General features: G+C 38.8%; 1 protein-coding gene across 1 annotated transcript in view; it reads left to right on the forward strand.

The window, feature by feature from the left end:
- LOC146318045 (contactin-associated protein-like 4) overlaps positions 1-15,716 on the forward strand; it is a 136,805-nt gene that overhangs the window by 46,900 nt on the left and 74,189 nt on the right. The window contains exons 3-4 of the mRNA XM_084732150.1: positions 162-355; positions 9,504-9,651. Of these exons, the coding sequence (XP_084588276.1) occupies positions 162-355; positions 9,504-9,651 (342 nt within the window). The remainder of the gene's footprint in view (positions 1-161; positions 356-9,503; positions 9,652-15,716) is intronic.

The raw sequence follows: 15,716 nt of genomic DNA on the forward strand, positions 1-15,716 counted from the left end.
TTCATTCGGCTTTCATAAGAGTATGATTTTAGTTCAGAATTAAAGGTCAAGCAATGCAATTCATTTTCCAGCATCTACCAAACCTTATTTCATCTCCTCCCACACAGATGTAATAAATCACTTACGTATGTATGCCGGTTTCTCTCCGTCTCTCCCCACAGGAGCTGGAGGCTGGTCTCCTCTCACCTCAGACAGGTACCAGTGGTTGGAGGTCAGCCTAGGTGAGCGGACCAAGATCACCGCCGTCGCTACTCAGGGCCGCTACGGCAGCTCTGATTGGCTGACGTCATACCTGCTGATGTTCAGCGACACGGGACACAACTGGAAACAGTACAGACAGGAGGACAGTATAGGGGTGAGTCTATACTGCAGTGAGCCGTGGCGTTAAGACTGCATCACACTGCATATGTGTAGAAAAGTTCTCCATCACTTGTTATTTCAGTCCCTTCAAACAAGTCTTGTGCTGTTTCCTCAGGGATCAATAGATGTGATCATATTTGGTTTTGTGTAATTCATATGAAGTGAGCAGTGCTTTGTGGGTCCACCTGTACAGATAATCTTAAGTCATCATGATTTTATCTCTTCATTCATAATGTATGAACCAGCTGAAGCTCTGCTGAATCTGCAGACTCGTGCAGCTGCAGATCACGAACAAAGAGGCAGTCTCATGCAAAGATTTGTTGTTTTTTCTGTCTGTTATTCTGAGTCACATTTATTTTTCCCCCCTCTTTCTTTTTGACTTTTTAAAGAGAGAATAAACATGTTGATTTCATCTGCTGCTGTTACTGTTGGTACAGATAATTGAAAGATGTCAAGGAATGGGATTTGATTCAAAGCGACACAGATTGGGTCTCTATCTCTATCCCTATAGATATCACAGCAGCCTTAAAGGCATGTTTATTTTTATGTGTTCATGTTGTACGTGCACAGTCTCATAAAGAAGCAGATACTTATGTACAGAGGTTGCTAGTGCACAGGTTGAAAGCAACATCAAACGAGTAAGATTCTGGCCTTGTCTACACACATATGGATATTTTGTGAATAAACTTTTTTCATCTTTGTTTTGGCCTCTCATCCAGACGCATCATGTCAGTACCTCAATGTATACATGCCCGTTATTGTTTTTTGTAATGACTGCAACCTGGAAACAACTACAGCAATGGCGGATTAGCAGTTTATTTATGTTTGGTTAGCATTGCCAGGCCATGTGCCTCAAAGGCAGTAAATCAGGGGCTCTTGAAGTTTTCAAGGTTTAAGATTCAAGATATTTATTGTCACACTGGTTATACAAGTACAAACGTGTGGAAAAACTTTTGCTGGGAAGCTCCGTTAAAAATAGAACAATAATAATAAGATATATACAGTATAGAATACAATAAAATAAGGAAATGTAAAATGTGTACTCAGTACAGACATAATAAGGAATAAATAGATATAGCAGCATTGTATTGCACTTATATCTCTGAGTCTGTGTGTGAGTGAGGTGTGTGTGTGTGTGTGTGTGTGTGTATGTGTGTGTGTGTGTGTGTGTGTGTGTGTGTGTGTGTGTGTGTGTGTGTGTGTGTGTGTGTGTGGCAAATGTTGTATACAGTATGTTGAAATATTACATACGCGTGTGAGCGAGTATGTCATGAGTCATTTGTTTATAGCCTGGGAGAAAAAGCTGTTCCTCAGTCTGTGGGTCCTGAGAGTTCTGTTTCTTCTACCAGAGGGCAGGAGGGAGAACAGACTGTTGTTGGGGTGTGAACTGTCCTTTTGATGACTGACTGCCAATGTAGAGAGCCAGCATATGATTGAGGGACACGCAGGAAAACCCATGAACTTGTGGGAGGATTTGTGATTAGACTCATGATGATATAAATTCCCTGAGCAACAAATTCACCTGTTTGCAGACAAGGTGGATCACTTCATCCTCAGAGTTACAATGAAGTAAGAGCTGATGCATTTTTTCCTGAAATCTCCTTTTCTCTTAAACTTTACAGCCCTTTTCTATGGTGGCTTTTCCATTTCACTTCCATATTAACCTGTTCTATAATTCCATGACTGGAGCAATGTGTAACTTCATTCAACACAGACACAGACATTAACCTGCAAGCATAGCAGCCTGCTGCTGCTAGCACTGCTAACATTAGCCACACTGTGGCTGACCGTTAATGTCAGCTCCAGGTAAACAATGTTGTTTAGACGCTATGATCCTGTTCGGTCTAAAAAGTTGAAACGTTTAGTAAGTTGTTGTCCTGTTTTCAGGGATGATGTGCAATATATGCTGTTTCCACATTATTCGATCATTTTAGCACTTCTTCCACCGCTGATCATGAGTAATAACACGGCAGAAACACGGCACAACAGAACCAGAAAGTGAAAAAGCTCAGCTGGTCTCTGTGGACCTGATTAATGAAGAAATCAGTCAGATGGACAGCAGGGGCACTGAGGCATCACCTCCCACCTCCTGGTAGACGCAGCACTCCACTTCAGTGTTTTCCAGTTGCACAAGTGTTGTGTTGGACTTGTATTTGTCCCACTGTGGTGATTGTACACGGTTCAGTATACAGCCACAGGAATACTAAGTAGTTTTGATTTTGTTTGTGTAGGAAGCAAGCACAGTAATGAATCCTGTCAGAACAGAGAGGCCATTTAATATGTGTTTGGATTTTTTACCTCCATGCTCCTCGTGAGCCTTAAACCAAATCAAGTAGTGCAACAAATATGGAATGAGTGTAATATTTTCCTACTATTTGTTTGTGTATTTTTCTTAAGAACATTTTGAAGAAGGGTTCATTAAGGGTTCATCGTAAGACCAAGGGTGCTATATTATACCCGGCACAAAGATGTTGAGCTGGTGGTGCAGGAGGCTTTGCTCTCTTCCACCAGCACAGTTGCCCTTTTTGCCACATCTGCAAGATAGCAAATGCACTTGTGCCTGATCTGTGGGAGGTCTAAAAATGAGGGCAAAACAAAGGTGTGGCCAGGCACATTTCCTATCTTGTGCTTGGCGCATTGAAGGAAAAACCATTTGTGCCTTCCACTGGCTAAATCCTGATTGAAGCACAGAGTCTGTGGCGCAGTAGTTCTGAATGCACAAGATAGGCCAAAGCACACGCACACATCTGCACAATCAGAAAACACCTTCATTTTGTTAAGTCTTTTTCCCACACAGGAGTGTGTATTAGCTGTTACAGCTATGTACATGCATGGGTCGGTTCTACATGGAACCCTTGGAATATAAAAGGATTCTCGGTAGAACCCCCTGTTTGTGTTCTTGGTGAAACCATTGGGATGTAAAAGGCTTCTCAGCAGAGGAAACACAGGTAATGTAAAATGGTTCTCTGCAGAAGAAACCGTTGTAATATGAATGAGTTTTCTGTAGAATTCACTGGGTGGTTTTAGATGAAACCCTTGAAATGTTAAAGGGTTCTTGTAGTATTACAGGGTTCTCAGTAGAATTCCTGGGTTTGTCCTAGATGGAACCCTTGAGATGTAAAAGGGTTCTTGGTAGAAGAAACCCTTGTAATATTACAGGGTTCTCAGTAGAATTCCTGGGTTTGTCCTAGATGGAACCCTTGAGATGTAAAAGGCTTCTTGGTAGAACCCCCTAGATGGTTTCTATATGAAACCCTTGGAATATTAAAGAGTTCTTATCAGAACATTTTGGATGGGTTTTTTTTTAACACCCTTAGAAGATGGAAGGGTTCTGGATGGAACCCCCAGAGAGATTTTTGGTTTGAACCATTAATCCAAGGGTTCCCCGTAGAGCCTTTGACATATGATTCTAGGTAGAACCCTCCGAGTGGGTTTCTAGTGTTATAAAAGGATCAACCAGGAACCTAAAAGGGTTCTCGTACGGGAACAAACCGAAGAACCCTATAAGGTTCAAGTAAGCAATTTTATTTGTAAGTGTGTGGAGGGAATCCAGCTAAGCTGAGCACTGAGGATCTTCTCTGAGAGCAGAGAACTTCCTTGCAGATTAAGCATGTTGATCTGCTGCTCTACATAAACTGAGGACAATCCCAGACATATTTCAAAGTGTCTCTGGACTTCAGTGCATTAGTCAGCCGAGCTTACTGAGTCTGTCAGAGGAGAAAGTTGATGGCAGAGTTGTGGGATCAACGTCTACTGTGCTTCTGTGTTTTTTTTTTTAGTTCAGAGGCCTGAAGTATGCTGTTTTCTCTTTTCCTTTTCCTTTTTCCTTTCTCCTTACCTCTTTTCTCAGAGGCCTGTGGGTGCTTGAAAATATAGCAATCCATCTTTTCTTTATTGTCTCTCTCGTCTTTATCGGTTTGCTCCCTCCTGCCTGGAGGGGTGGAGATGAGGACACGAGTGGTGCTCTTTTTTACTTTTCCCTGTTCTTCTCAAATTTCCTCTTTCCCTTTATTTCCTCTTCTCATTTTCTGCTGCTTATCTCCCTCTTACTCTCACCCTGTGATTTGCTTTCCCTTTCATTTTGTCCCACTGTCATTTCCCTTTGAGACTCTTCTCTGTATCTTCTGCTTTCTTTTCTTCTTAGTCTCTTTATTCCTTTCTCCTATGCCGTCCTTCACATTCTCAGTTAATCTCTCTCACCATGTCTCTTTGACACTCTCAGCTCGTCGAAGGCTGCTGTTGAAGAATTCACATCATCTGCGTGAACGTAAATGAGATTCTGTGCTTTCCTCAGTGTCATTTGTTGAGTTGAAGGCCCTGCTGGTTGGGTCATAGCTTTGACGAGACAATACACTTAACATCTTTTCTTCCTCTGATTCACAATTGCACTTAACATGACCTCTGCTTACATCTTTTTGACAGGGACCTCTTGTGGCTATGTGAATTATGCCTGTTGTTATATTGTTATTGTTGTTACCACCTTGAAATAGCTCGATACTGTTTATCATTCAGCGCTTTGTTTTACTAGGGGTGATCATTTCAGAACACATCATTGTGATCTTTATCAGGCAGTGGGTTGACCCTGGCTGCTAGGAGAAGGCAGCATTTGCTTGTGTGTACTTAGAAAGTTATCATTTTAAAGCTGCTCAATTACCTGACATCCCTCATTACAAGACATTCTAATCTCTACCAGACAAGATCTCAGGACGGGTTAGTCCTTCAGGTGCCACGTGTCGAAACTGAACTAGGAAAACCTGCTATTCGCTGTTCTGTGCCTAGAGCCTGGAATAAGCTTCAGGTGACTGCAAAGTGAAATGCCTTCGTCTCCTTATGCACACAAAGATTTGTGACACGAGTTTGATGTCGAGGGATGCAAATGTTTTATACAGGTTTTTTAACGTGTCTTCTAACTGCAATTATTGATCAATATGCTGCTGGTATATGCTGGTTGTTGTTCACGTATTGATGTTTGATTGGTTTTTTTTTGTTTTGTTTTCTTATTGTTTTATTGTTGTGTATTTTGTGATTTTAAATATGTTGTATGTAACCAGGGCACCACTGAAAATGAGACCTCGGTATCAGTGGGTTTCCCTGGCTGAATACAAGTTCATGATAATACTTCTACTACTACTACTACTGCTAATAATAATAATAATAATAAGGATGACCCTAATAATAATTAGATGTCGACAATTAGATAAATATTACTCATTGTTTGTTTGTTCAGGTCTTATTGAGGCCCATTTCCACCATTGTAATAGAAAAAAAAAGAGAAAATGTATTGCATTTATTTAAATAATGACTTAGTATCTCCAAATAATGAGATATTCTCTTACAATTATCATATAGTATCTTAAAATAATGACATGCTTATCTCAAATGTAATGGTGTTGGAAGGCACTTAACCAAATCATCCTGCTGATAAGCGGTAGGCCTCCACAACTAATCAAACATTAATCTCAATCACAGTTTTGGCTTCACACAGTTAAATGAACATGATCAACAGTGATATTGACGTTTGGGGTACGTTCATAGAAAACTCAAACAATCATATCAATTCCTAAATGAACAGCCAGCCACCCTGCTGCTGAAGGGTTTAATGTTTGGAGTTAAAATGTTTTGCCACCCAACCCAAACCTCAAATCACCAACTTAATGCATTATAGCAGTACAACGGTGGCACAATTGTTAGGATTGCGCTGAGCTCTGCACTCCCAAGGGGCTGATCCTGCATCTGGAACAGAGAAGCTGTCAGAGTGCACTGTTTTTCCCCCATGCACAGTATTGTATTGAATAAAGAGACAAATTGTTCCAAACATGTTCTTCATTGTTGCGTAGCAGCAAAACAAGTAAGCCTTCATCAAAGACATGAACTCTGGGTCTTGCTTTTTCTCTCTCTTTTTACCTTAATACTTCACAGGTGTAGGTCTGCACTGTCTTTTTCAAGCCTGGCGTTTGGCTTCACTGTGTAGAAAAGTCCATAGTTTCAAGATTTAACCTATTTTGATGCGCTCTCAGCACCGATCAGCTGAGCTGAAAGAACCCATTTGATGCGCTACCACTGCTGCAGGAGCACGCGTGTGTGTTTGAGAGAGAGAGGAAGGTAGAAAGTGGACTGTTGCACACAATTCACAAAAGTTATTAATAACTTACTCTGGCCCCTGCTTTGTCACTTGACCTGCCCGCCCAAACCAAATCCATAGGTTAGCGTATGCTAACTATAACAAAACATTTTTGAAACATCCAGTTTAAGATGGACAAGGAAGTGATGTTTAAGCCGTGCACAATGAAGACACAAGGCGTACAAATGTGCAAATCTCGGTTTCCCTTCTAGATAGAAGCAGAGTGTGTGTGTATCACATTAGGTGACATGCATAACTGGTCAAAAACATGCTCTGTGGTTAACTGATTAACCACTAACACCCCTATCCAGAGTATAAGAGTAATATAAAACAAAGAGCAGATAAGGAAAACAAAAAACAGAAGGTGATGAGCTAGTCCCTTGAAACTGATCATTATTGTGATTATCATGTTGGCCATAAATGTACGGCCCTAATAGGTGGATAAAATTAGAAATCTCTAATCTGTTTTTTCTGCTTAAGCTATTGACACTATAGTTTTTATATTTGCATGAATGTCAGATATATGAAAATGTTATTTTTTTCTAAAGAAGGGCTGGTGATGTGTTTAATTTTGATGGAGCCTCACATTCATCATCACCAGTAAGATTTTCAAAATGTTTCAAAAGCCCAAGAGTTAACATTTCTCAGCCTGTAGACGACCATGTGAACCCATTTAAACATACGATCACCAGAAGTGAATGCAAGGTGTCCACTCATCATGTGAGGAGATCCAACTCCCCTCTCTCTTGATTGCAGAGGAATTAATAAGTTAATTGTGTGTCTAAGCTTTTATTCAGCGGTGGGAGAGCCAGTTAACCTGCATGTCAACTTCAAGGGAGGATTGTAATTAGGATAGATTGCCAGATGGGAGAGATGGAGACAGAGGGGAAGAGAGAAAACCATCAGGCATTCAGCCCAGAGTCAGAAGGAAACAGGCGATCCCTTTTCTGTTCTTAGTCCAAATTTTGCAGAAAGTGCAGTGTCTGTCATTAGTATTAAGCAGGTTAATGAACATAATCTCTTCAGAGCAAAGGTTTTCGGAGCAGGTCGTTTCATTCTCCATCTGTTCATCAGGAGCAGCCATGTATACCCAGCATGCTCTGCTTCCAGGAGCTGTTGCCTTTTATGAATGTAATGTAACGTCTACACAGCTATGAAACAAGTCGGCTTAATGGTCATCAAAATTTAAGATATAAAAAAATAAAATCAAATATAATGAAATGTAGTGAAATACTAGAATCAAAAATCTACTGTCAGAATAATTTAGTGTCTGTCTATCTAGTTCTTTCTGTTTTGACCTTTGTTTCAATATGAAAAATCTGCACTTTCCCACTTAAGTAGAAGTGTTGCTTTTTTGAGTATTTTATTTAGTTTTTTCAAATAAAAAGCAAAGCACACAGCCACACATTAATGCAGAAATGCTACAATCTTTATTTAATTCATTTTGATTTTGTATCTTATTTTATTATGTGATTTATTTTAAATTTGGTTTTGTTTACTATTTTGCAAATGTGCCTTAAACGTATGTATGCAAGGAGACACTGGAAATGTGTTGTGTGAGTTTATTTTATTGATAGTTTTTTTTCATCCTTGGTCTTGGAATATTTTACTTTTCAATATCCAGCAGTTGTCTTGGTATCTGTTATCACATGTATATTACTTACATATTACTTTGCTACAGTTTAGGTTGCTGTATACATTTTTCTGAAGAAAATAATAACAAGTTAAGACAAAAGTTAATACAGAAATGTTCACTGTAAATCTTAAAATATATACAATTACGGACAACTTAATAAATTGGCAAGAAAAAAATTAACTCCTAAGGCTAAATGGAAAAAATAGAGTGGTATGTTAGCTTTAACCACAATGGAATGGTCTTTTCAAACACAAGTGTGGTGAAAATAGAGAGACTGAGCAGACGATGATTCAATCATGTGAGATGTGAGATTCTCCAGTTGATAAAATCCATATTTCTTAGAGAAAACTGTATCTCATTCCTCAGCTGGTTGGTTATCTTCTCCACAGGAATGCAGGTGTTACTTCTGAGAGCCACAATCCAGCTGGCAATGAAAGATCTGACATTCATTTTATTGCAATATATATATATATTTTTTTTAGAAATGGCCAGTAGGATTTCTGTAAACTTGATGGAAAGACGATGTAAGATTAAAATTTCAGAGGTTGCCCAAAAGCCATATCTCGGGATCCACTGGGAAAGTAACTCCATGAATTGTGGATAAAGCACAGATCCTCTGCCAGAAACCTGGCCTTTTACTGCTCCGACAAATGGAGTGAAGGAAGTGCCCTCAACAAGACCACATTTAAAACACAGGGAGGAGAGATTGAAGTTAAACCCTTGGAGCTCGGAAGGGCTGAAACAAATCTGATGCAGAAAATTGAACCGGATTAAGCTATATATTGAATTTAGTGTTGCTTTGCTATATAGATCTCTCTACTATACTGGCTCATTCTCTGTACCTACATCCATCTCCCACCTATGTCTAGATCTGTCCAGGAATTGACAGAAAAGGTAGCAGGACTTCATAAACCTTAGAGATGTTTTTAACCATGTGAAGAAGTAGTTCAGTGGGTGACATCTTTGGTACTTTCCACTGTCTTTGAAAGTTAATCCTTGGAAAATATCTGACATATAAGTATTTGAGAAAAGTAGTTGTAGTTCTGTTTTAATTGTTGAAAGGACATAAAAATTTCATCCATATAACACTGTTTTCTGTTTCCTCAAACTTTGCCCATACCTTTCTGACACATCTGACCAGTTTTGGTGCACAACAGGGTTGTTCTTCTCTGTAGAGAAACTATGCATCAAATGTCAGTAATTATCTTAATAAAGTCTGGGTTGATTTAAATTGTGCAAAACCCCAAGGATTAATTTGAAATGTACAGTACTGAATATGTATGGTACAATATATTTTGAACTGTTTATATGGGAGCCTTAGTTTTGGAGGTAGCAATAATGTAGATACATAATTAACAAGTCCTTTTTGCATTTTTGTGTTTTCAGTCTTTTCCAGGGAACAGTAATGCAGACAGCGTGGTTCAGTACAAACTGCAGCAGCCTGCAATTGCTCGCTTCCTCCGCCTCATTCCTCTGGACTGGAACCCCAGCGGGAGGATCGGACTCCGACTGGAGACCTATGGATGTCCTTATAGTAAGTCTTATCCTCTTTAGTGGACCCTCAAGAGTTGTCGTCTAGCCGAAAAAGCTCTGGACACTTGTTTACTTACTTCACTTGTTTACTCTCCTCCAGGGAAATTTAGTGAACATGTAGGATTTAAAATGCGAGTATGTTACAAATAACTGCACCCGAGAAATCGGAGAGAGAATTAAGATCTCCCAATCAATGTATAAGACATTTAATTTGGTTCAGAAGAAAAGGAACAATCATCACATATCACGCCAGATATTTCTTTTTTTGTGCTTACTCACAGATACAAAGAACAATAAATGCTCCCAGACAGCTTTTTCTTGGAAGTATTTTCATATTTCACAGTTGATTCACATTCCTCCCCTTTGTTATTAACAATGAAAACAACATTCATCACAAAAAAACATATTGTGTTGATAGTTTCCTTTGTTCCCTTTTTGTTAATCACACAACATAATGGCAGTATCAGTCCTGGCATCAACACAAAGAACTAAATAAAGCATTGTGGTGTTTTGTTCATTTTTTTTCCACATGCTGTGTTTTTATAAGTTACACTGCAGTTTTTTTCACCACTATGGCTTCATCATGGCAACAATCAGCTTTCTTATTGAGCCAATAAACATCAGATAAGTTAATTCTGCTTTTCAAAAAAAAATATATATATCAGCTCTTCTTACTTACCCCTTAAATACAATCTGTAGCTTCATTTTCTCAGATGAGCACGACTCAGTTGAGGAAGCAGGTGTTTGCAGTATTTTGTCCTTTCAGCATTAATTCCCTGTGGTGTCTCTGCGTTGATTTGTCTTCACAGCTGTTTGTTCACTATATCCTCCCTCACAGAAACACAACATACTCATGAATATCAAAAACACATGCACACATTTACATATACACTCAAATACTTTTATCAAACAGTAAATAATAATATACAAACAGGATTTCCGTATGGACTGTCTGTGTTTGGGGTTCTTTCCTCAGCTGTTTGTATCTGTATTCTTTCTGGTTTCTCTTTTTATCTGACTGGTTGTCAAGTATCGCCCAGGACGCTTTAAATATTAGAAAAAAAAAAAGTGTCTTGTTTTGATTCTTTGGAAAGAAGAAATATACCAAAGAGGTGACATATAGTAATTTCACTTGTCACCAATACAAATGAACAGGTTTCCACTGTCAAGTTATCTTAAAAGTCAAGTGATCTTCCTTTTTGCAGCTTTTTGCCCTATCACGAATTTTAAGTACCACTCCACTCACTGTTGCTGTTCTATCAACAATAACAGTTCATAATCATGCCAACACAGTTATGCCTTGATAATGTCAGCATGCTAAGATGTTCATTATGACAATGCTAACATGCTGTTGTAACAGGTTCTATGCACATATGTCACACTAGAGCACCAGCGTTGCACACCAAACAAATGGGCGTGTTGGCCCAGCAATCATTTTATGTCACAGTTCATTGCGAAACACAATAAATTCAAAACAGGACAGAAACAAAATGAAACTTACCAGAAATGTCTTGGTTCATTTTTCCACTGTTGCAAAAATCACAAACTCTGGTTTGGTCAAAATAAACCAACACATAGTTGGATGGGAAAATATTCACTCCACACCTCAGCCAACAACTCTGAAATGGGCTGCACCGATACCACTTTTTTTCAGAACAAGTACAAGTACTTACATTTGGGTACTTGCTGATACAGAGTACCGATACAACTACTTAATAATGCCGTTAAAATTCTTGCAGTAACTTTTAAAACATGTTTTATTTTCATAAGATGGTCACTTTCCAAATGTAACAAATCATTGTTGCTGTTTCCTGGTACAAGTGTAACCATAGTTAACTATACACATGACATTTTTAGGTTATTTGTAGTAAATTACTTTACTGATTTTGATTTATTAAGCTGTGCAGTTTGCTGTGTATATTTCAGTATAATAATTTCACAACATTATTCTTGCAGAATTAAGTTTACTATTATAAATGGTGTTATATATGATAATTATTTCATTATAAATTACAGCACTTTAGCTAGTATTTTAATTTAGTGTAGTATTTAAGTGTCTTCTTCATGTCCCTCTTGTCTAAGAGCTAATTAGTTGCTACCTGCCATTGTTTAGGGGGGGACAGGTATGCAACAGTTTTGTGTACATTGCCGTGAACCTCAAAGAGTGAAGTTGCGTGTCCTGTGCTGTCAGGCCGTTTTGGTGAAGAATATGTACACAAAGAGAAGTTGTAGCAGCTTATTATGAAGAAAAGAGGTTTACAGACTGGTGGCGGCAGTGTTTTTTCTTCATCTTCGGATTAATTTGCCCACCGGGACTTACTGGACAGCGGCTGGCTGCGGTCTGCAGGTGCACTCTGTGTTTATTTCAGTTTTACATGGACTTATATGGAATTTTAAGGACAGTTTCCAAAGTCGCTGAGGTCATCGGTGGATGATGTTAAGGACAGTGAGTCCCTCGTTGAAAAGAGAGGGTAAGCATCAGCAAACGCCTTGAACTCTGCATCTTATTGGATCTTTAGATGTTTTCTTTGTTTCGACCGGTTACTTTTCATGACGTGGTATCAGGTGTTGGGTATTGGAGTAGTTTTATGAGTACAAGTATGAGTACTTGAGGACAGTATCGGACTGATACCCGATGCTGGTATCGATATCGGTGCATCCCTAGTTTTGATGGTGTTACCATAATCGGTATCGACCTTACAGCCAAAGATGATGGTACTGATACCATGCAATTTATTAAACCCCAAAATGAAACCCTGCTACATCCCAGCAGCATCCTGTACACCATTATTTCATGTTCTGTGGAATACATATTCTGTATGTCATCTAGTAGCAGAGCACACAAGAACACTTTAAGTGTTGCTATTAAGTGCAGAACACACAACACAAGAGCTTGAAGTGCTTAAAATAAGGACAACACAACATAAAACAAAGCACGCTTCAGGCCATATGAGTAAGTTACAGAGTATAGTCACATACTTGATTGCCTTTCAACCATGATTTGAAATTAATTTTCAATGAACAATGTGTCACAGCCTTGGATTAGTATTGGCAAACTGTTCCATGAGGTGATGTCACTGAAAAAGCTTACTGATCTAAGTTAAATAGAGGATCTCTTTCAGATTTTCAGAGGTTATCAACTTTAGGTAGCCTGCAGCTTAATATTTTAGGATGATGATGAAGAATATTGCTTTGCTTCCACTCAGTACCCACAGCCCAGTATTCAAAAACTCAAAACACTCTAAATATATGCATTTAGAGGTCCAGACCCAAGCATACAGAGGAAAGGTAACACTCAAACCACCCGGCACTAATTCATTAGATTAATTCACCAAGTGTAAAGATGATTTATGATAAAAACATTTTGTGTCCCTTAGAACTGTGTTTGCTACTGTCCCCTCTGGAACAAGATGGATTATGAGGAACATTTAAAAAATGGATTTTAATAAATAGCCTGCAGTCGTTCAGGAATATTCAAGTTTATTCAAGTTATTTAAGGACATAGCAGATAGATTTGTGTAATATGTTTATCAGCCGGTGTGACGGATGGCAGAGAAGACTCTTGGTTTTCCTGGTGGTAAACTAATGTAGCATGCACAGCAGAATCCTCCTCTGAAAAACAAATGCAATATACTGAAAGGAGCTGAAATGTAGCGGTTAGTAGCAAACAGTTTATCACAGTGTGAAAGGGGCATTGTGGGTGGTCTGTCATTGAGGCACCACAACGGAATAATTCATCATGTGTGTCGACAGTTATCATTGAAAAGAGGTTTCAGACAAATAAAACCAAAAACGAACATCAAGGTTGCCCCAGTAGTCACTGGTGATCACACTTAATCAATCAAATGTATAAAAAATGGTGGAAATCAGCGCCAGTATCTGTGATACAAACTGTAAAAATACACCACAGGACATTACACCACTGCTAACACACATAAAACATGGCATAATAACAAAAAAATATACAATTCAGCTCAGTCTTAGCAAAGGTTGTCATAGGCAACTGGACTTCTTCTTCAGAACTGACGAAGCTTCTTAGATGAGATGAGAAACGTCTTCAAGAACTCTACCAAGTCCAGCTGCCTACGACAACCTTTGCTACAAATACCATGACTTGAATGACACAGTTCAGCTCACTTATAACCATCAAGATTCATAGACAAAGCAGTTGCTTTTGACTAGTCACCATTAATAGCTTTTTTGACACCTTTGGCATTTTACATTGCATAATTTAACCTAGCAGCTAGTCAACTCGTAGCGTAACAAATTACGTGTATAATTTATCATTTTTCTCACACACTGCTGGTTTAAGTCACTGCATCTCCTGACAGAAAGCCATGGTTGAATCAAAGACCGCATGCATCGCCATAGTGAGAGCAACATGTTAGTGGACTGGATCTGGCCACGGGGATTTCAAAATAAAGGTGTGTCTTGAAGATGATGACATGGATCAGTGTTTTCAGTTTGCATCCAGATTGATGAATCGTTACACCCTTATTAATTATTTTGTCTTCAGCTTGTTTTCACTGCCTCTAGTGGTTAATGTAGGTTTAAATTGAGAGTCTGTTAATTACAAAGCTAGAAGGGCATCCGCCTTTTGAACAAAATTAAAAACAGTGACAGGTTAAGAACTTGTCAATTGCTGAACTGACCACAAAGTAAAGACACATCCAGTTCATGTAACTGACATGATGTTTCCCTGACTGTCGGGCAGAGCGAAACCATTTCTTCCCCAATTCATAAATCCTAAATAAACACCAATCTATTCTTGGGATGCCTACAGGGATAATTAAAAACACATTATTGTCAGACGTTATGTAATCTAGGACTTAATTAGACTGGCTTGATAGTATTTAGATCAGTAGAGGAGCCTGAAAATCATGTTGTCAGCTTTACACACAGGGGGTGACTCAGAGCTTCCTCTCACTGCTGTGTAATCAGCAGGAAATATATTGTACAATCCAATAAGAACATTACTGCAAGCAAAGTGGTTGTGCGACTGTGTGTGAGTCTTCGTGCTCAGGAGTCAAAGAGTTGTGCCAAGTTCATTAAAAAACATTCAGTCAGAGACATTAGTTGTATGGCTGAAACTGATACTGAACTCAGCTGCAGCTCTTTTTTTAAACTATTCAGTATTTGCAGTTTATTTTTCATAGCTTAGACACCCCACACTCAGCAAACACAGTTTACCTCACCTTAGCTAACCTCACCTCACCTCACCTACCTTCACCTCAGCCCAAATCCCCAGCGACGAAGAGAGACGCTAAGGTGAAATTTCTCAATGAAAAGTGACAAACAGAATACAGATTCAGCCCTCGCTGTCTGTCGTACTGTCCGCTGCAGCAACAATATCACAGCAACAGGCAGAGTTTCTATCCAGGTGTAGGTGTGGTTATTGTGGAGACATTATTTAAGGACCTTGACCATTTAACCCTCAATCAGAAACACATACAGCACATACATTTGTTGATTGGTATGTGATCAAGGGAGATGTGGTCGTGGTTATACAATTGGTTTTGGTTAAGATTCAGTTACATAAAGCCACTTAAGGGCTGTCTTCAGCAAGAACGATAAGTATAAATATATATGATTTAAAAAATCATTCTAACTCAATGCATTCATAGGTATAGTTATCGTTTTTGGTGTAGATGGCCCTTTAGGCTTAGGTTTCCCTTAGAATTTATTTTAAAGATTCCTCAGGAAAAATGAGTTGCATAAAATCAGAATTTCTTTAGGGTGTTGTAAAGGGAAAACCCTTCAATCTCTAAGTGGTTGCCTTAAACTACTAAAGTGCACCCTTATGCGTTGCTAGAAGGTCCTTGGCGACCATTTTCCTCAGAAATTTTTAAGGGACCCATAACAGTGAAAGTGAAATAATCTGTGGAACATAAGACAATGGCTGAAGAGGAGGAGATACCAAGATGCATTTTTCAGCGATGTGCAATTTGTGAGAGAGTATAGATTTAAGCATTAGCAACTAGCTAGCCAAACTTTAACATAATGTCTGTCTCATAAATTAATGCTAACTGCATTGTTTTATTGAAATTCACCAGTCGATGTTTGACT

The sequence above is a fragment of the Lutjanus erythropterus genome, chromosome 12 (genome assembly GCF_056507025.1).
Source record: "Lutjanus erythropterus isolate fLutEry1 chromosome 12, fLutEry1.hap2, whole genome shotgun sequence".
Taxonomy (NCBI): Eukaryota; Metazoa; Chordata; class Actinopteri; order Lutjaniformes; family Lutjanidae; genus Lutjanus; species Lutjanus erythropterus.